Source organism: Euprymna scolopes, chromosome 38 (genome assembly GCF_053919585.1).
Source record: "Euprymna scolopes isolate OS-2025 chromosome 38, ASM5391958v1, whole genome shotgun sequence".
NCBI classification, from domain to species: domain Eukaryota; kingdom Metazoa; phylum Mollusca; class Cephalopoda; order Sepiida; family Sepiolidae; genus Euprymna; species Euprymna scolopes.
Window position 1 is genome coordinate 77,461,831 of NC_136519.1, and position 22,906 is coordinate 77,484,736.

The 22,906-nt window shown below is 34.3% G+C and overlaps 1 protein-coding gene across 6 annotated transcripts in view; it reads left to right on the forward strand.

The window, feature by feature from the left end:
• LOC145263202 (uncharacterized) overlaps window positions 1-22,906 on the forward strand; it is a 420,826-nt gene that overhangs the window by 150,935 nt on the left and 246,985 nt on the right. For all 6 annotated transcript variants that reach the window (XR_013864489.1, XR_013864490.1, XM_080120271.1 and 3 more), the window contains exon 2: window positions 8,849-8,953. Coding sequence is in view for 4 of the 6 variants with exons in the window: in XM_080120271.1 (XP_079976397.1) it covers window positions 8,849-8,953 (105 nt within the window). In the remaining 2 variants the exon portion in view is untranslated. The remainder of the gene's footprint in view (window positions 1-8,848; window positions 8,954-22,906) is intronic.

Consider the following 22,906-nt stretch of genomic DNA (forward strand, 5'->3'; position numbering starts at 1 on the left):
ACTTTTCACCGTAGGTAGGCCTGACTCCTACGCTTGTGCACTTCCGTGCATGCTCAGCACCGGGGGGGGGGGTCACTTTCCTCGCTTGAAAAATATGTTGGAAATTGAAATGAACATTTTTGCATTTCAATTTGTCGACATATGTCTGTAAGGGTTATTCATCCATCCAAACAAAGATTTTACTCGTTATAAACCATCCTTGGTGTATAATTACTATTTCCTGTTAATTTCAGTGTTATGTGACTAGTAGCTTAAGAGTTTATCGGTTAAATATTTTCACACATACATGCATCTGCTGTTTTATTCATATAGATTATTTTTATATTTATCTGTGGATTTTTTTTTTTAAAGAGTTCTATTGAAATTCCGTTATGTAATTATGTGGTATATGTGATGCCCTTATTGACTTTTAACCTTTTTTTCAACTTTTTTCGTTCCCTGACAAACGAGGTATTGAACCCAGTAATTCACTTCCGTTCGTTCAGTTGTTTGTTTACACTTTTATCAATAACCACACTTTTGAGTTTTTGAAGTTTTGCACTAACATTAGTCATGGTGAAAGTAAATTTTTGCCAGGACAGATTTTCCGGATAACTCTGGTTGGTCCCCTGGAGGGGGGGGGGGATCATATGGATAAAATTGCCCTCAAATCGTTCAACCATTCATTTGTTCATACTTTTCTCAGTAACCATGCCTTGAATTTTTTTTTTTTTTTACATTTTGCACAAACATTAGTCATGAAGTAAGTAAATTTTTCACTCGTGAAAGGAGACCCTCGCATGCTCAGCTTGTTTTCTATTTATGTGCACTCCAACCAAGGCAGTGACGTAAGGGGCTACTGTGTGTTAGAAGCATCCTAAGTGAGGATTTGTGCCACAAAATATTTATTCGCATCACATTTAACCTTCTATATGTTGGTACAATTAGGAAAACAGGAATTAGGGAGGGAACTCCAAAGAGTAGCAGTTTGAAGAGCAGAAAGTCTTTTATCATCTGCAGACTTATACAGTGGAAATACCATTAAAAACAGATTCGCATTTTGATTTACAATTCCACGTAGAAAATGTTGGGTTCCATCTCACATCTGTTACATTAAAACAGAATATGTCTAACATCTGAAAATAAATAAAATCCATTTGTGCCTCCACAATCCGAGGCCTTTCATCTGGTCTGCAGAGACGGAGTTTTTTTTTTTTCTAATGTTAAAAAGAAAAAGAAAAAATTCTCATCAAAGGGCTCAGTTGGGGTTCAGATGAAAAGATTATGCTGATGCGATTTGGCCTATGCCTGATTTAGCACTAATACTCTTGGGAAAGAAAGTATGAATCATTCTGTCCCTCACTTGGTCTCAACACCAAATATCTTCTACTTTGGATAACGGCTTCCTGACCTAAAATGCACCAAACGTTAATGTTATTCTTTCTTTCTTTTCTATTTGCAAAACTCTCATGTTCCGCAACGCCAATAGCAAAAACAATTTTTTTTTTTTTTCTTTTTTTTTTGCAACTTGTGATGCTTAAGGACAGAATAGTGTTGGTTGAACAGTCCATAACCTGGGCAAGTCAATATGTGCACTGCAACACTTCACTTTGGCCCTTATCCGGATTAGATGGGTAATCAGAAAGGCTTGATCTTATCAATCGGTTGATCATATCAAGCTCCACCGTATAAAAACCTGCGTCAATTGGAACAATTAATATTCCTAATTGAGCCTCCATTAATAATTACCCCCCCCCCCAAAAAAAAAACCCCAAAAAAACAAAAACAACAATGGTGGAAAACAGTGACTGAGGATTGCAGTGGCTAACTCAAAACCTGGCCCAGGATGGTGAAGCAGAATGCTGAACTGATTCTAGGTTCTCACCTTTACAGGGTTTGTCACTGAAACTGCAAATGACTAGTCAGATTGCCGTGCTGGTCAGCTAGTGTTCTGGATGTGGTGAACTTGTTGGAAAGAGCTGGTCCAACCAATCCAGGATGAATGTCCAAACCCTGACAATGAATTTCTTATTCAGATGTACTAAAAGTGAGATTTGAGCCAGCATCCTAGAGGAAGAGCCTTCTTTCTAGAGCAGGACTGCTTGGGTAGCTCTGTCAGCTTAAACAAGTAGGGTCACCTCAGACAACTATGAAAACTGCTGGGTCCTTCAGCCTCACATTCTTTTTTACCTTGAGCCGGAACTTTCTTTAGGGAGGGACTTTTCTCTCCTCACACCGTTTTCTCTGCTTGAGGAAAAGCACAGTCGCCTATCCATCAGTTTGGTCCTTTATTCCTATCAAATCTCTGGAATTCTTGCGTTTAGTCCTGCCCTCTTTCCCATAAAACAAACCATGTCTACTGCTTATTCTCCTCCTCCCTCCAGCCCCTGTGCATTGACAGCAAACAGAACAGACTTTCTGTCTTTTGGAGGTGAGTGCATTAGAAGAATTACTACTACAAACTAGCAATATACTAACTCCTTCTCAAAGGGGGGGGGTAAAGCCTGGGAAGGTGGACCTCATAGAACTGCACCGGGCCATACCATACACCGACAGAGAAATGCCATCCTTAAAAAAAATGGCTTAGACCCAGCTGATTTGATTTTGCTATAAAGAAGCCCTGATGTCAAGCAACAATAGTTAAGTAGAAACCAGTATCTGCCAGATGAATTATCTTTTGTGGTAAATTAGTTTTTAATATCTGTAATAAATTGCCTTACAGAGATACTTCAGATTATAAACGATTCATTGCCACTCTCAAAAGATAAAATCCAAGTAACCCTTGACTGGAAATCTCTTCATGAAATTCTTTCTATTAATTTTAAAACAATTAATCTATAACATATTGGAGAGGGGAGGGGGTGAATTCCTGCCTTATTAACGAAGTTTTTGGCGATATTTTATACTAGATTACCCGTCCCAAGACAGGTAAAATTAGTTCTCCAAACAGAACCGTTTTGCACCACTTTTATGATCTCGTAGGTCAACATAAGGCTGAACCTTATCTATAGAATTTTTATCCAGTTTTAATAAAAAATCTATTACATTTTGATTCTAGAAAATGTCTAAAATTTAAGGCTTAAGCTTAAGGGATCTTGAGAAGAAATTGAATTCAGGTAATCTTGCTTAACTTGTATCAGATGACTATGGATAAAATTTGATGCAAATCTGAAATATTTCAATTTTCAAATGGAAAATTATGCTCATATTATGCCCCCATAATGCTGCAAAGAAACTGAAATTTGAGAAATATTTATCGATTGATATCTAGTAATAATTATTCAATTTTACAAATACTCTCTTGTTTTATTTTCACAGGACTTCCTTTGTATAAAACCAAATTAAATATAGCTCACATTACACCTGGCAGGTGGTTAATTAGATTTAAATGTGCACCTTTTCGTTAGGAAAGCTATTATGGTCAAAGAAATAGAGAAACTGACTTTCTTATATGTATGAGATAAGATATTCTACTTGTTTTGTTGTTTGCAACTTTATATATAATCTGTTCATTATATATAATCTGTTCATTATATATAATCTGTTCATTACTTTCGAAATTTAGAACAATTAGTATTTAATCTTGCAAAATTCATCTTTCGTGAAAGTTTGTATTGGCAAGATACATTATCTTTTGGCAGTAATTTAATACTTTCTCTGTAATAAATTTCTTTCTAAAAATAAATTGGATTGTAAATGCCCTGTGACACATCTCCATAAAACTTAAAATTGCCTAAACCGTTAAGAAGAAACTATTAAATTTCTTGCATCAAAGTAAAACAGACCTGGTGATCTCGAACAATGCGGCCTGTGGAAAAACATTTTTGTGATCAATACGTATTTTCCTCAAATTATGATCAGTTTAATAAATGTCGCTTTTTTTTTTTATACTTTTAGGAGTCACCACTTATCAATGCCTGAAGGCCACTCGAGGATAAGGGTTAATGAATGTAAGGTGTTAGTATAGTAATCGTTAATGGTGTAGAGTTGGATTTGTTCATGGAATCTGCGTTTAGATTTTGGTACAGACAAATATTGTTGCCACATCTGGGCTGGTGCTTCAACCGCTAGTCCCTCCCTCTTGGATAAAGTCCAAAAGAGAGTTTTCAATCTAATCGGTCCCACTTTATCAACTAAGCTCCAACCCCTGTCCCATCACCACAATGTTGCCTCACTGTGCCTGTTTTACAAATATTTTGATAGAATGTGTTCTGATGAACTTGTTTCACTGGTATCCCTTCGACGTACATATCCCCGACAAACCCGCTTAGCAATAAGATCTCACCCCTTCACTGTTGATGTCCATAAATAAATTCCAGAAAGCTTTCTATTCTAATAGTTTCTTCCATTGAACAGCTAGACTTTGGAATTCCCTTCCTGCTGCCTGCTTCCCTGGCTGTACTGATATGCAGAAGTTTAAATGTAACATAAACAAATATTTTGTTAATCTTTCCTAGACGTGGCCCCAAATAGTAGCCCCTTACATCCAAGTAGTGATATACTTTGGAAGGGGTGAACAGGAGTAAAAAAAATATACATAAAAAAAAAATCATATTGTGGTTGTAGCTAGTAGAGTACTTTTTTTGTGAAAGTTTGGCAAAGAGTCGTAGATTGGAGTTCAGTCAAGTACTTACAATGACAATAATGATAGAACAGAGATAAGCTCGCAACGTCTCTTCTGTGGAAAAGATTTTGCAGGGAAGAGAAAACGACATCACTTACTAGATTTCGAAGTACCATCGGCAGTGAGATACCTTCTGGAGCAGTGGAGTGATCCAATGATTTTTCTATATTTTTTCAATTAGCCAAATTGAATTTTACCAACTAACCAAGTGCAAAAAAGCAGTCAATCATTTTTGTGATCAACATTGCCTATTATAATTCCTATTCAAGGAAGAGAACTCTGTAATAAACAAACTATTAATGACAGCATTGTGTGCAGTATACTGAAAGTTCAGAAATGTTATATCACAGATCTGAATTAGTACAAAAATAGAAACAACTCTACGCTCGTTCTATTTCATAAACGCATCATATTGTTTTGAATTCTAACAACTATGGTTTGTTGGAAAAAGAAAAAAAGAACGAAACCATTTTCTACTATTCACCAATAAGATTGTTACGATGCATTCGAATCTGTGGAACAAAATTGATGTGGTTTTCAGTCGGAAAAATGGCTGTTAAATATTCGAAATACTCTACGCATGCACAAATATACATTTATACGTTTAACCTCATTAATTTGTTAAGTATTTATATACATGGTATCGGATGTTGTTAGAGTTAAGTGTTTTGATTTTGATTCTAGCTGATGACACCTGTCATTTTGTTTTTAAATTTTTAAATCGGTATTGATGCCTCCGTTCAGTCTAGAGACAATGGATACCCCTATAAAGGCAGCTGCGCATGTAATTGTGAAGCAAGGGTTGTGTAATCTCCAACCACACCTCTCCTGAATCTGTACTGCTTGAGTCCAGTGGCAAGGACAGGTCCAGAATGCCGAGATAAGTGAAGAGCAGACACAGCACCTAGAAATCCCAAATGGTTTCCCTTTTCGTACTGACCAGGCTCAACGTTGTTTAAATTTGCTGATCTAATTAATGGGAACTGGTGTGTCACTATTGGGTACAATATAATAATCAAATGAGAAAAATGAAGTCTGTATGAATTAAAATATCATATTTAAGCGTATTTAGCCACCGGACAACGCCAGGCAGCCTGCTAGTAAAAAAATTTTAAAAAATAAAAACACCTGCTTATGTTAGCTATAAAATGCTTAAAACGTTCTAGTCCTGTACTAGAATTACCTTGTTTCAAGACCTTTCAACTGTTGAAATTGCATACAGCTTTCCAGACACGTCCAATGGTTTATCTAACGAAATTAGTTGGTGTCTGCAAGATAGAGTATCTCTTTCGTCAATTAAGTCTTCAATAATCTCTGTGATAAATTAGATTGTAAATGCTCTATGACACATCGCGGAGATAATAACCCCAAAAGTCCTTAACTACTAAGAGCCTCGTTGAGAAATCCTTCATTTTAAACTTTAACATCAACTTTTTCAATGGCAGTCATAAAAAAAATTAAATCAAGATACAATACTACTAAGCCCTATGTTTAGAATTCTTATTCGAATTTATATAAATACTAGCAGTAGTAGTAAAATATGCATAAATAGACATTTGATCGACTTTTATAAATTTTATAAAATTCACGCTATTCCATCCTCTCGCATGTTTGTTTCGTATAAAAGCGAAACTAATAGCGGCGAAAGTCCAGAAAAGCAATTAGCTTTGATCAATGTGGGGAAAACCCTTCATATCAGACAATTGCTATTCATTTGGAGAGTTTCCCTTCAACATCGTCGGGAAACAAATAAAGCTGAACTGGCCTTCAGCCAACGTTAATTTTTCAATAACCACACTTTGAATGTTTTTGAAATTTTGCATGAACATTAGTCATGGTGAAAGTAAATTTTTGCCAGAACGGACTTTCCAGGATAACTCTGGTTTCTTCCTTTACGGGGCACTATAGGGGTAAAATTGCCCCTAAATTGTTTATCCATTCATTTGTTCACACTTTTCTCAAAAACCATGCCTTGGATTTTTTTGACATTTTGCACAAACATTAGTTATAGAGAAAGTAAATTTTTCACTAGTGGAGGGAGACCCCGCATGTTCGGCTTTTTTTTTTTTTTGAGACTGTTGTAGCTAAAACAACTGATTTATAGATTTTTTTTTCCCCTCTTCATTTTGTTGGGGATGTCGTCCCTTTATGGAGAGAAATGTACACGTCCAATGTTGTTGACAGATGAAGTCTGAATTGAGAACGCACACGCATATATATAATTTTAAAAACAATACATATGCCACTCTCCATTTGGGGGTACCAAATTGGTCAAAGGGAAAAATTATTTCCAACTTGCATTTAGGTAAAAATGCACTTTTGTATGAATAATTGAATTCATTCAAAACGTATTGCAAAAACAAATAACACAATATTAATTTAAATCTAATGATATTTTATCTGGGAGATTTATTTCGTCTGGGAGGTAGGTTCGAATCCTGTACACAGCTTATGTTTCACTATATTTATTTTTGTTTTAACAATGAAAGTCTAAGGAAAACATGATTTTAATCATCTGGTTAAAAAATATGAAGTCATTAATTTGCATATGAGGTCAATAGCTGCGTTTAGAAGAACAAATTAGGGAGGACAGTCTAGTGTTCGCCAGCTAAGAGGATACATTGAAGTTAAGAGTTGGTATAAATGTTGTGTAACGGTTATATATATATATATATATATATATATATATATATATATATATATATACCATCTTAGAATTCGATATAATTCCCCCTAACAAAATCAATATTTTCATGATTTATTTCGTTCCTGATGAATCCCACGCTAGACATCACATCCCCATTATGTTATCTAACATCTTTACTCTTCTGATGAGAAGCATTAGGCTTCGAAATACCTTGGTATAAAGAGTCCCAACTAAATGTTTGTATACCTTTTTATTAAATGAATAAACCATTCTATATTCCCCAATATATAGTTTTTGTGTCTTCATTTTCCAATCTTATGGTTTTCTATATAAGTTCCAATGAAATTTGTTGAACTTTAACTTATCCCGATAAGTCTCGTCTTATAAAATTGAATTTACTCTATTTCCCTAACTCTGTAAGCTATATATATATATATATATAACTTCTATTGGTTAGATTGCATGCGTACGTGTTCAACTGCCTAGTGCCTAGCGTTGTGATCGTCTAATCTTAAGTTCATTGTATACGTACATTTAAATACAGTTCATGACAAGAATATACATACGTATCTTTACAACGCAAAGGACGAATAACACTTTTTTCAGTTTCAACATCTGGCTAATTGGGAACATACTTGGTCCATATTTGGTCTTTTTTTGACTAGAAACTGCAATGGAAATTTTCCCCAAGAAACAACAGAGCCTCGGTTTTATTTTCGGTAACTTTTTATTCCAAAGTGTTTTTTCTTTTTGGAAAGTTTCTACCCCGATTCTGACTATTACCATTTTTAACCCCGCCTCTACTGTCATCATCATCATCATCATCCGAAAACTCTCTCCCTCTCTCGACTCCCTACTGATTTAATAATTTCCACGCATCTCAAAAAGATCGTCTCCCCTTCTAAATGACATCATTAATCACCTGATGTTTTTACACATCATTATTTCTAAGTTGTCAACTAAATTGTTATGATCGCATTTTTAAGTTATATTCCTAAATTAATGTAAGTAAATATTGTAAATATTTTGATTAAAAACATTTTAGTTGACAAAACATTTGGCTTGAATAATCATAATTGTCGACTAGCATTGCCCTGCAAATATCTAACAAATTATGTCATCAGTGAAAACGAGTGCCGATACGGTTCTTTGTTATTGCAGCGAAATATGACAGCTGAAAAAAATTTTTTCATTAAAAAAACCCAAACTATTTACTGTTTTTATCGATTTCAACAATAATGTTGTGTACCTAATTGCCATGTCGCAATTAAATATTACTGCATTATTACATAAAACATTTACTTTGTACAAATAGAGGATTGCGTGATATCCACCATTAATTGTAACAAGACGAACCGAGTTACTTCCCCTAACTTAATGCTATTGATTTAGATACACACTTGAAATTTTAACTTTTCATAATTTATTTTCTATCCTATCGTTTTTCATAATTTTTGGATTGGTTTTACTTGAAATTTAATATTCCGGTTGTTGAATTTTGCTTAATGAAGAACCAAGTACAATTACATTATTCGCTTTTCTAAATTTTCAAATCATAAACATTTTCATTTATTTTCCTTTTTTTCTTATCTTTTCAGAAAAAGGCAACCGGCCATGATCTTTTTGAACAAGTCGTCTATTATTTGGACTTGGTTGAAAAAGAATATTTTGGATTACAATTTACAGACGCACACAATGTCAATGTAAGTATTTATTTATCAAAAATTCATTTAAAGACTATGGACAGGTGCTGCCTGTATGGTTGAGCCAATCTCACCAATTATCAACTTTCACAAGTCTGGAATCTATTATATAAATCTCACCTGTCTGTTTAAATGAATGTATGTATGTTTGCACGTCTGCCTAAAACTTTCAACAGAGGTGACGGATTTTCACGAGATTGGTATCCTTTTGAAGCTCGACCCTTCAGATGACAAATATAAAAAAAATTGGCTAAAAATATTAATTTCTTCACCCTTAACTTGGCACTTTTCTACAGGAAGGGGTCGCTTTTTTCGCCGATATTTTCGAAAGATATTTTGCAATTGTCTAGCCTTAATTTAAACTTTGTCACTTCTGATTTGGCGATGGGCGCAATAGCAAAGACGTCACTTTTTTTTTTTTTTTCTGCTGTATGGGTTCAAGCCTAACTGCCTACTACTACACACACCTCCAAACATCTGGGCAACGTCGGACATCCAAGCTAGTTGATGAATAAGACATTTTCAATTGAATGTCTAATTCATGCATCCAAGAGTGCATTTGCAGAGCTGATGGCTTTGTAAGACTTTGCTTTGTTTGTTTTTTGTTTTACAAGGAATCAGCCGTTTTTGGTTATGTTTTTTTTTTTTTTTTTTTTTTTTTTTTTAATATAGGCATCACCACTTATCAAGGCCCAGAGGCCACTCGAGGATAAGGGTTAAAGAGTGTACAGTAATAGAATTAGACAATATAGTAATCATTAGTAATGGAAATTCGGTAAATTTGCTAACTTAAGTAGAACGGCTCATCAAGAACTTGTTTGCATTAGACTTGAAGACTACCATATTGTAGTCAGCTGGAAAGCAGGAAAACGGAAGACAGTTCCACAGGCGTGCACTTCTAAGAAAGAAACTTTGTTCATGGAATCTACGCTTAGGTTTAGGCATAGATAAAGAGTGGAAGAAATTGATAATGTTTTCAGCTAGATTAGGGTTTCTCGTGACTCTGTTTTAACTTGGGGGATGTTATTTTTTTAAATTTAATTTTTTTGTCTTATAAGTGTGGTAGGTGTTTATTTGGAAAGTGTAAATCAGAAAGAAGTTTTTGCTTGTGTAAAGGTCACACGTGTATGTAGGTATTTATTTGCTTCTCCATGTAATCAAAATGACACAAGGTCGGTTTTTATGTGGAGTGAAGGGGGAACAGATACTACACTTTGATCTCGGCCAAAAGGCCGAATGATGTAGGAGCCATGAATTAGATATTAAGTTTGCATCGTATGAAAGTTTAATTATGTATGACCGTTTTCAAAGTGATAGATATGTCAATACTAGTCTGCCCATTGACCCTTAAAGGTTAAGATGAAAAATGTTCAAAATAAAGTGATTTTGAGATTATATCGTCTTTTTATTGTCTTGAGAAAACATTTAAGTGATGAGTTAAAAAAAAAAAAAATAAAAAAAATAAAAATAAGGAAGCCTCCAGAGCACTACTGCAAGCATTAATTAAAATCAAGGAGGCCCTACTAAAAGCAATCCCCCCCACCCCTCCTTGAAGAGAAAATATTTATTAAGGCCTGAAAAAAAATAAATCGTTAGAATCCACGGGAACGCTACTAAAAGCAATAAGTATGATTATAAATAGGATTATATATCTATATTTAAATCTTTTTTTACTCAACGGGGGTAAATTACATTTATTTGTAAAGAAAACACGTTAAAATAAGTTTAGACAAAAAAAATATTGTTGACCGTGTGTATGCTTTGAATAGCAGCAGTAGCTTTTAATATCAGACTTCAGACAGGGCGACCATGAGGTAAGCAGACAATTTTTTTTTTAACTGAAAGCCACAAACCGTATGGATAGTTTAAACGCCCAAGCAAACTGATTTGAGTTTTATAATTATATAGATTTATATATAAATGTTAAAAAATATATAGTAAGACTAGTGCAGGTACAACCGGGAGGGGGGGAAAAAAACATGAAACTGACCTTTTTATAATTAGGATGCGAACATGTGGTTACAGAGTACACAAGTGAAATCACAAATTGATTAGGTGTGTATGTGGTGTAAAATAGAGAAAAAGTAATTTTTCTTTTTTTTTTTTAACTGTTTGATCCTAACATAATAATCTTAAAAAAAGAAAACCAATATTTTTGTTGAGAATCTTTGCAAAATGAAAAAGTCCAGTTTTTTAATATATGTTTGCTTGAAAGATAGAGCACCGTCGTGATCGTGGCTTCATCAGTTTCTTAAAAGAAAGTGAACCTGGTGTATTACGGTGTCTTGTGTAATCCAGACGGCACCTGGTCACAATTCAAGGAATATTAAGATCTCTGTTTTGTAAGTACCTTCCAGCTTACTGTTTCCACGACAGTATCAACAAATTTGAAGATGAAAAATTCATGCACTCAGTCGTTCTTCTTTAGCCTTGAGAAAGACCAACATAAAAGATAGATTTTTACAATGCAGTCACAAGATATCAGTTTATTTTTGTAATGCATAGTTCCAGTGATTTTTTTTTTTTTTTTTTTTTTTTTTTTGTCAAGAAATCTATCTTGTGTTTCGTTTTAATTTCAGTTTTATTTTTTGAAATGAAAATTTGTTTGAATTATAAATCTTTATGAAGCATTTAAAAACTTGTTTTTTATTTTGTCTCCCGACAAAAGGAGAGTGGACCCGTAAATTCACCCTTGTCTGTTCGTCTGTCCACACTTTTCTCAATTATGCTTTGTAATTTTTTGAAATTTTGCACAAACGTTAAACATGATACAAGTAAAAAAAAAATAACAGAACGGATTTTCTGGGAAAACTGAATTTACTTAGTAAAGTGGCGAAATCTGACAGTAGAATGACCCTACTTTGTACCGAACAAGGGATATGATTATCGCAACCAGCTATAACCTAAGCCGCTGTCTCACAAGTAGGAATTTTATACCGCTAGGATGATGCCATTGCGACAAACTAACATAGTGACCAATCAGCAACAGAATCTTCAGAATGTGATATGATATATATAATTATTTCCACTGTCAGACAATGTCGCAACTCACAAGAGCCATGACAGCCAACAAACCGGAATCAGATGTTGTCTGGCTGTGGAAATATATATATATAAGGCAAAAGTGGCATACACACTTTTGTATGTCTGCGAAAGACTTTTTTGGGGGATGGGGTGATCTTAACCACATTACTATTTTATTAGAACTTTTTATATACTCCCTAGATTATAATATCTATGATTTGCGAATGGACGTTGTCTCTACATTTATTTTGATCGACTTTTATAAAATTCTCTCTATTCTTTCGGGTGTTTGTTCGTCTTTTTCGTATAAATAAAGCGAAACTAATCGCAGCGAAGTAGGCCGCCTGGTTTTCTGGCTGGGACCTCCAGAAAGGCAAATAACTTTGATCAGTGTTGTGGAAACCCTTCATATCAAACAATTGCTATTCATTTGGAGAGCTCTCCCTTTCTGGGGAGAGCTGGTTTTCCTTAACATCATGGGGAAGCAGAAACTGGCCTGCAGCCAAACTTCGTTTCTGCGCGTGCATGATTCTTAACTAATTCACTTCAAGTCAAGTTTTTGATTGAGAGTGATAAGTTTGAACGCTTTTTTTCACTTCCTGTCGCGTCATGGTCTAGCGTTAAGATATCAGGTTTTCTTTCACTTTCTTTTCCGCCTTTGCGTCACGGGTTCGAGCCCGCATCCCTACTACCATGTTTTTTCTTTTTTTCTTTTTGCTCCAAACACTCGAGCAACGCCCCCCCCCCAACCAATGTGTATATTCAACTTCACACTAACACTTAAAATAGTAAATTATGCAACTATTATTGTGAATAGATATCAGTTGATGATTTCCTTTGTATTAACGAAATTCATTAAAATAAAGCAAAAATAAAAACTTATTGGATATTTCAAAACTTTTTAAGATGGGGATTGTTCATTGGGACTAATTGAAATTATAAGATGAGAATCCAAATAATATAAAATTTGTAGGACTCTGAAAATAAATTTTGGTGCTAGGTCACTTATTGAACCGTGCTATTTTTAAATAGTAATTTTCAAGTTAAATTAAAGTTTTAGGGTATCTTTTTTTTTTTTTTTCTTTTATTAAATTGTTAGGTGAAAGTACAGATTAGTTACAAAACACCCTCCTCTCTCCATGTTAAGAATGGCTTTCTAAATAATGTTATTTCAGCACGGTTCAATAAGTGCACCAGTACCTAAATTTCTCAAGTAAATTTATCAGACGTGTACGCCCCCCCCCCCAATAAAATTATTACTGGATTTCTTAATTTTTTTTACTATTTTGTAGTTCGTAAATAGTTGACAGAATGATATTTAAAAAAAAAATAATTTTATGGTAAGGATTACAGATTAGTAGCATTACTCTTTTATTCTTCCAACCAGGAAGTTTTATTTATGCTAAACTAGAAGAGCTACCCAGCATTGCTCGGGGCAATAGTATAGGGCAACTTCTATCTCTTTCTCTATCCTCCTTCTCCGTTTCCCCCGCCCCTTTTCTTCTTCGTCCAGCCCATTCCTCTTTTTGCATACACACAACTCGATATGGCATAAGAGAAATATAATTCTGTGAGAAAAAAAAAAGTTACTTCTCTTACATGATAATATTAAAAAATGTGTACATCATGATCATATTAAATGATATAAATGGCCATTTGACCTTAAGTAAATCTTTTTTTTTTCTTTTTCTTTTTTCTTTTTTTTTTTTCTTTTTCTTTTTCTTTTTTTTTTCTTTTTTTTTCTTTTTCTTTTTTTTCTTTCTTTTTTCTTTTTTTTCTTTTCTTTTTTCTTTTTTTTCTTTTTTCTTTTTTTTTTCTTTTTTCTTTTTTTTCTTTTTTTTCTTTTCTTTTTTCTTTTTTGTCTTTTTTCTTTTTTTTCTTTTTTCTTTTTTTTTCTTTTCTTTTTTCTTTTTTTTCTTTCTTTTTTCTTTTTTTCTTTTTTTTTTTTTATTTCTTTTTTTCTTTTCTTTTTCTTTTTTCTTTGTAAAATTATTTATAAAAATATGAATGACTTGAGTGCTATCAGCTATAATCGAAACCAAAACTTGTGAAGAATTCTTGGTAAAATTATTTATTACAAGTGGAAGTCCATAACAATTAAACTACAGTCACTCGGATGTAAGCGTGACACACAAAATAAATAAATAACACACACGCTATCCTATTAGTATATGGATAAGCATTTCAGGATGTTAAAGGATACACAGCCTAACCATCTTAGGATGTGCAAATGTGTAGCAATCTCTCCTTATATATATAAAATACTTTGTGTGTGTATTCGTTCCCTATGGACTCCGTTTGTCGAAAATATGAATTGTAGAAGATTATATCAAAAGTTGTTTTTGAACCTAAACTAATTTATATTTTTGTTGAAAGTACTTGTTTATATCTAAAATGTGATGTACATTTTTTTTTGTTTATTTGCCAGTGAAATCTAGAAAGTTAACCTTAACTATTATTCTTGTCAAAAAAAAAGAAAAAAAAAAGGACAATCTTTTTTTTACTTTTTATTTTTTAATGAATTGTAAAAAAAGTTTTTACAGTGCTATGTATAAATGAGGTTTGAGCTAATAGTATTTTGCTGAAGACCCCCCCCCCAGCCGTGAGCCCCTAGAGGGGCATAGGTCATCTACAACTTTGTAGATGCTTTTCTAGCGAGTTGTTCTTTTTTAAGGGTGAGTGTGCTGGCCCCATACCCAACCTTCCTAGAAAGTACATACAGCACCTAGCCTTCTCAAATGGTCACCCATCTGCTACTGGCCAGGCTCAACGTTGCTTAACTTTGGTGATCTGGCGAGAACCGGTGTGTCAACATGATTTTGCTGTACCTTTGCTGAAGATAGCCACATTAAAAATGGTAGATTTCGGTGTCTCTCACTGTGGCGAGCTTGATGAGTGAAAACTAGTTTCTATAGATAAACTTTTTTAGATATTTATTTTTTAAATATCTATAATATAAAGCTGAACGTCTGTATGTACGTGTCTGGTCACGAATAGTCTCCTATATGGTTGACTATTATAGAAAACTGATCACATATAATGATAGAAGATGTATCGAGACACAGGTATGGGTATGTTTGATCTGGCATAATGATGATTCAATAAAATTGTAGGGTCTGTGTACGCGCCTGGTCCACAAAGTATGGAAATAAAAAATTTTAAAATTAAAAAAACGTTTACAAGTGTTTTTCATATAGATGTACATAAGAATACTTTGATAAGTATGTTTTAACTTAAATAGGGATGGTATAACAAAATTGTGGGGTCTGCATTCACGCCTGGCCTCCATAGAATGGAAATAGGCACAAACTTTAATAAAGACTTTTCATATCTATCTGCATAAGTATACTTTAATAATTGTTTCCGTTTGAAGAAATATGGTATAATAAAATTATGGGGTATTTGTTCGTGCCTGACCTCCATAGAATGGAAATATGTCACAAAGTTTAACAAGATTTTTTAATATAGATCCACAGAATATTGTGATAAGTGTTTCAGTGTGAATAGGTATGGTATAATAAATTATGAGGTTTATCTATTTTATTTTTACTTTCATCATATTTTGCTTTGGTTTTGATACCCCCAAATTCGAAGCTATCTCTTTACGATCCTTCCTTTTCATAACCTATCATACTTTCATAAATAAGAGTCCATTTTCTGTAGTCTGTTTTTGAACCCAGTCAACGACGGGTACTTTTACTAGTTTATTTATAAAACTATTTTATATAAAAACAATAAAAACTGATAAAATAAATAATTGTATTAATCCATTAAAAATTCAAACAAGGAATTATAATAAAGAAAAATCCATGTTTGAATTTTTGATGGATTGGTATTCTAATTTATTCAATTTTCATTTTCATCATTAATTTTCTTACAGGGCGGAACAATAAAATTGTCACCCTAAAGACAACAACACTACAGCTTTATTTTAAAACTTTTATTGAAAAAAATCAATTCAAGTAACTTGATTATGCAGTAGAGCTGACATCAATAGCCTCAATCACTGCCTCGATACAGGTCCAGAACTGGGAGCATGCCTTTTTCGCAAGCACTGGCAGGAGCTCAGTGGATGGTGGCGATCAAGCTGGCTTTGGTGTTGTGGGAGGTCATGTTGGTGATATTCTTGGCATAGGACCAAACAAAGTAGTCCAGTGGGTTCAGGTCGGGGGGGGGGGGACTAGTGAGGGAAGTGTACAAAGTCGTAGCACTCCTTCTTTGGACTTGTGGGATGGTGCGGAGTGATGCTGCCACATCTAGAGTCTGCCAGCAACCACCTGATTGCACCAAGGGATCAGCACACTCTTCAATACATCTAGGTATACTTCCGTGTTGACTTTCTAGCCGACTTCAAAGATGTGAGGTGGCATGGTGTGACCCTCATTTGAAATCACACCATTTGTTTTCATCACTCTGGGCACATCCCTGTTATTCATGGCAATCCAGCGATGCATTTTGAAGCTGGCAGTGGTCCTGTTGTGATAACTTGGATCGGTAGAGAGCATGAGTTGCACAGTGGCACATCTCCGATATCACTTGTTGAACATTGTCAGTTTCAGTAGATGGTCTGCAAAAAAAAAAAAACGCAAAAAACAGTTTTCATTAAACGGCGACAATTTTATCGTTCCATCCTATTTTTATTTTATTTTTTATTTTTGCCTTATTATCTATACCAAACTTTTTATTATCGCGATAGATATTTATCTTTACACTTATATACACACACACACATACACATCTCAAATGGTCTACCTACACAAATTCATGTTTCGGTAGGACTACTTCATCAAGATCACAAAAACAAAAGAACTGTCGGTGTCTCAGACAGTCGAATTATTATAATTAGTAGCAAATACGCAAGTGGTGGTGGGGTGCCAAGAAGCCAATTTTTTCTTAACCACAACTAGACGAATTAAAGACGCTCCTTTTTACCATCCTAAAAAAACTTACTCCACAGCAAGTACATAGAAATAGGCCACATAAGTGTATGTGTGTCTATATAATTTGAGGTTGCTATTTTTCAAAGGTAGGGTAACCAGTGAACTATAACGAGGTTAATACAAGAGTGCTCAATATGGAAGTTGTGCAAGTTACATTTTTAATTTGTCTTTACATAAGCAGTAATTTGTTGCTACACAGTCATGAGCACGTTTCGGTCTTCTAGTTTTCAGTAACTAGAGACCTAGACACCAAACAGTAAAATCATCTAGGAATCCATGGCGTAGCGGTTAAACGCGTCGGATTGTGATACACATGGTCCAGAGTTCGATTCCTATAAACAGTCAAGCTACGCTGACGAGAGGTAGTTATCTTGAAACATGCATGTACGTAGATTACTGTTTTAAAAATAATTTTAAAAAATAGATAAAAAGTGTTATCTATATATATATATATATATATATGTGTGTGTGTGTATTCTAAAGGTATCGAAAAGCAAAAACCACTGAATTTAAGAAGGCTGTTGATAGTGCTCAATAAAAAAGAGCAGAATATTATTCAATTTAGGTAAACAAAATTGCCATTTGTCGCTACAATAAATTTACTGTTTCAATCAAAAAGATTTCATCAGGCAACAGAAGCCTCTTAATAAAGGCCAATCTGTAAGTCAGTATTTAATTAGTGATATACGAGTGCATTGCTTGTGTTTTATGGCTCATATAGTTGGGAGACTCCACGTTGCCCAGGATTGAATGATGATCAATGAATGTTTCACACTCCAATATTTTTATTGTCATCGAAATCGGTGAAATGTTTCAATCAAATCGATTAATTGCCTGCCCCAGTTAGGGACCCATCACAGTACACCAGGAGGAATGGACTTATTTTACAATACATTGTAGTCTACATTGCACTGTAAAGAACCTACTGTTGATTTTATAAAATTATTTCATATATAATGGCCTAAAATAAAGTTTAAAATGCAAAAGTCAAGTATCATGCTTCAGTTGTGCTCTAAACAATTTTGAACTCGCCACTGTCTTATCAAAGAACCTACTGTTGATTTTATATGTCAGGTCTTTCGGCTTGTGTGGTAATAAAACTTCTAAAATGCACTTGTGATCTTAGATTGTATAAGATGTTAACTTTGGTACAAAATCACCTGTTCCTTCTTTCATTGGATTATTTCGATTATTGATACGTATCGAAGACATTACAATACAAAACCTTTCAGGCACATGAAGTTCATTCATGTGAAATTTCATAAAAATCGACCCAGCAGTTTTAGAGTCTATAGGGAACGAACTCTCACACTCACACACTCCCTTTTATATAATAGTAAAGATATGAGCCATAAAACCCAGGCAAACAACACTTGTATGTCTATACTTATGTGACATTGTTAACCTACAAAGCCATCAAGAATGTTAACATACAGACACGCCCACATATCGACTATCCCATAAACTAGCTAGACATATTCACACTTGAATGCCTACTGGAGAGAACTTGAATGCCCACTGGACACTATTCTTGGGTGTTTACGGTTTCTTTGTACAGGAATTTGCAACCTGATATGAGGATGTTTTTCCCTACAAGTAAACCCTGACTAAATCTTCGAAATCACATAGTGTTCGCAGCACAAATAAGACCTTCTTGCTATGGCCAGCCAACACTGGCTTTTACGAGAAACTAGCGGGGGTACCTGGCGTTGCCCGGGTGTGGTGAGGTGTGTGTGTAAATGAGTAAATAAAAAAAATAAAAAATAAAGAATAAGCGAACGTAATAAACTTGTTTAAATATAACTTTTTTTTTAAATCGGAAAAAAAAAAAACGAAATAAGGTATTTTCCTTTCATTTTTTATATTTAAACTAATTCAAGAATGTTTTTGTGCATGCGTGTTTGGCTAAATTGCCATGACGGAACGACTTTTTGCTACCCCCTCCCTGTAGAAAAGTGCCCAGTTGAAGGCGAAGGAATGTTTTTAGCTACTTTTTCGATATTTGTCGTCTGAAGGGTCGAGCTTCAAAATGATACCGATCTGGTGAAAATCTGTTACCTCTGTCGAAAGGTTTTGTGAGACATAAAAACATAGATACATCTGTAAAAAATTAAAAAAATTAAACATCCAGTATAGCAGCAAGTCCTGGGAACATCAACCTGAAAGAACAGTTGGAAATGACTTATATACCATACATTACGACCATGTAATCCCTACAGACACCTACCTTGGAAATGCTGCTGTTATATGGAATAAGTCAGAGAGAGTAGCAACCTTGATTGAAGTGAGCGTTCTTAATGATGGCAGTCTGAACAGAGCTGAAAGAGAGAAACAGACCAAATACCAAGATCTCATGTATGATATGAAAAGAAACTGGAATCTTAACTGGTATGATTGATATCTCCTTATCATAGGTGCCACAGGACTTATGAAGAAGAACCTGAAGTCCTACCTAACTAGTGTTCCTGGTGAGCCAGGTGCAGGAGAGATCCAGACAATTGCACTTAAGGGAACGGTGAGGATACTAAAAAGAGCTCTCGGTTCGTTTCAATAAAAAACGGGGCAATGTTGGCAGCTGGTTTGGCTGCCCCATACCAAGCGTTAAAATCTTCAAAGGAAGAAAATTTAAAAAAAAAAAAAAAACCCAAAAAAAACCCCCCAAAACATACATTTAAACAGACAGGTGAGATTTATATAATAGATGGTGTGCCTTCTCCAAGTGATGTTACTCCCAGTAACAGCACAAATCTAGATACTTCACCAGACAAAGAGAATTCTTGTAATGGAATCTAGTAAAACGAAGAGGCAATGAAAATATGTTATAGCATTTAAATGGGCAATTGGGGAGAGGAAAATTATATTCTCGACTTATTTATTAAATCGGTGTTTGAAATATAAAGGAGGACTTTGATGGATATATATCTCATAAAGAGATCATGTGTTAACCTCAGGAAGTTAGGCCCCTTGATTTCTGATAACTTTGACCAAAGTAAAATAAAAACAAGAGTTAAAAAAAAAAAGATATAAACTGATGTATCAACAATAATAATTACACTATTACACAGTTCAACGCACACTCCTCCAATAATATCATTAATAATACTCTATGATATTTCAGTATTAAAATTCAGACAGAACTTTTCTTCCTTTACTTGTATTAACAATTACAAAACCTCGATCACCTCGTTATTTATATTTCACCAAGAATTGCAGTTTTACTTGTAAACTAGCAGTTCAGTCCGGCTTTGCTTGGGCTCTGACTGTTGATAACTTTGTGTGCATATGTATATACATATTAAAAAGTTTGACTCATGTCCAGGTAACCTACATCTAAAACTTCAAGTGTTTAGACCCAAAATTGGCGGCGGCGGAGTTTAGTAGAGTCTGCAAAGGTCAACATTTTCAACTTTGACCTCGTAGCAGCTAAATTTTCACCTAAAATCTGATTAAAAAGCTTGCTGCGTGTCTGAATATTCTTTATGCAAAATTTAAAATGTTTAGACCCAAAATTGGCTGAATAGTTTGCTAGAGACCGCTAAGGTCAAATCTTTTGTACTTTGACTCCTTGGCAGCCAAATTTTCAGCCAAAAACCGATTAAAAAAACTTGCGCTATATCTGAATACACTTTATGGAAAATTTCAAATGTCTAGACCAAAAATTGGCTGAGTAATTTGGTAGAGACTGCAGAGGTCAATTTTTTTAAAACTTTGACCCCATAACATTTATTGTTTTGAGCTCAAATCAAATTAAAGTTTGATCCATGTCCAAGTAATCTACATTTAAAATTTCAAGTGTTTAGACCAAAAATTGGCGGATGAGTTCAGTAGAGTTTTTAAAGGTTAATTCATTGAATTTTGACCCCTTGACAGCCAAATTTCTGGCTGAAAACCGAATGAAAAGATTTTCCCAAATCTCAATACCCCTTATGTCAAATCTCCAGTCTGTAGACTAAAAATTGACAGAGTAGTTTGGTTGGGAAATGTACACGCACATAGACAATTTCACTTTTATAGACTAGGGGTGGGGTACTTACCCAGTCTAAATTACGCTTAAATATATTTTAATTTATGCAGATTTCATGTTTGTTATTGCAGAGCGTAAAGTTAAATTCTTTAGATTAAAACATATACAAAAATATATTCAAGTTAAGAATTTATTGTTTGAAACAAGAAATATATGGAAAAGAATTGTATTTATTGCCTTAATCCATGGCTTTTCAGTAATGGCTCTTATCAGAGGAAATGAAATGCAATTAGCTTTACCTTTTTGGCTAGGATCGCCTTGAAAATATTATCTCACTGTGATATTGGTCCTGGATATGACCTTAAACTATATCCAGTGGTGAGGCCCCAGCTTGCAGACTTTGGGGAATGTGGAGCCACCCTTTAATGACCATTGCCCCCAGGTCCACTCTGACCTAAAGTGGTAGTACCCTGTTAGGGTTAAACAGAAACCGACTTGAAGACAAATATATTCTATTAAAAAAAATTGTTCTTAAAAATCTTTGGATTTGGCATTAAAAACCCAAAAAGGATTGATATGCCAGAAAACAACCAACCACTGTAATATTTGATAAAACAATACATTTGATTTTCTAATCTGTAATTTAACTCGTGTGTGTGTATATAAATATATAGAATTGGTTTCAAAAGCTAAAAAAACAAAAATTACTTGGATGCCATCAAATATTTCACACTCTAGTTGTGTTCCCTACTGTTCAAGATTTAAAATTAAACCACTTCAAGTTATGAATGACTTTTGCTATGCGCAAAAGTAATAGAAAAACGTCAGGTCGAAATGAACATTTTGCATTTCACCTTGCCGATATGTCTGTACGCATTATTCATCCATCAAATAGTTTACTTACTATAAACCATTCTTAGTGTATGATTACTATTTCCTGTTAATTTCAATGTTATGTGACCAGTACCCTGAGTTTTTATTAAATATACACATGATGATTGCAACGTCTTGTCAGACGAGTGCCACTCCCTCAGACATTTAAAATCCATGAGCCCAAATGTCTGAGGGAGTATCTATACAAATATGATGTTACAGAGTCTTAGCTTTGTACGACAGCTAAGTCTCTCTCTCTCTCTCGGTTCAAAATGTTGAGATTCAGCAACAAGCAAGAGCAAGATAGCCAGCAACAAATTAAACTGCAGACCAGCTTAATGCGGGTACTGGTCTTCCGCTTTAAGGTTTTTTAAATCAGAGATTTGCTTCTCCTAGAAAGGTTGCCTTCACCACGGCTTACGGGAGCCCTCTTCACCCCAATACACATATACACACACAAATATACACGGTGCTAGTTGGCCGTTGACCCAGAAAAAGAGTTCATTCGCCCTTTGGACACATACATATACACACATACATGCATGTACTATTTTATTTATATAGACTAGCAGGGCACCCAGCATTGTCCAGTCATAAAATACGCTTAAATATATTTTAATTCATGCAGATTTCCTATCATTATATTGTCCCCAATAAATATAATGATTTCAAAAGTAAAGAAACGAAAAAAATGACTTGGGTGCTATCAGCTAGAATCGAAACCAAAGCACATAATGCTCCAGCCTTAGTGGTTACCATCTGAGCTATTGTCAGATGGATAAAAAGTAGCTAAAAAAAAAAAAGAACCAACTATAACATAAATGCACATATATTTGTGCATACATACAAGAACTTTAAGTTGACTTATATCTGTCAAGTTCCAGTATCCTTAAATTTCGACCTCTTAGCAACTATTTTTACCATTATAAAAAAAACGGTCCACAAAAAATGCAATCATTTGACCAGCATCACCCCGCTCTGTGACCTTGCGTCTCGGATGAGATGTCGTTTGAAAAACGGAGACAGACAGAGACACATAGTTTTATAAATTAGATTATCTACTTAACGATTTACTTATTTGTTTAATTATTCATTTAATAGTAATTACATTTAGTAAAGGAGTCAGAATGGTATTTATTATCTACTTAACTA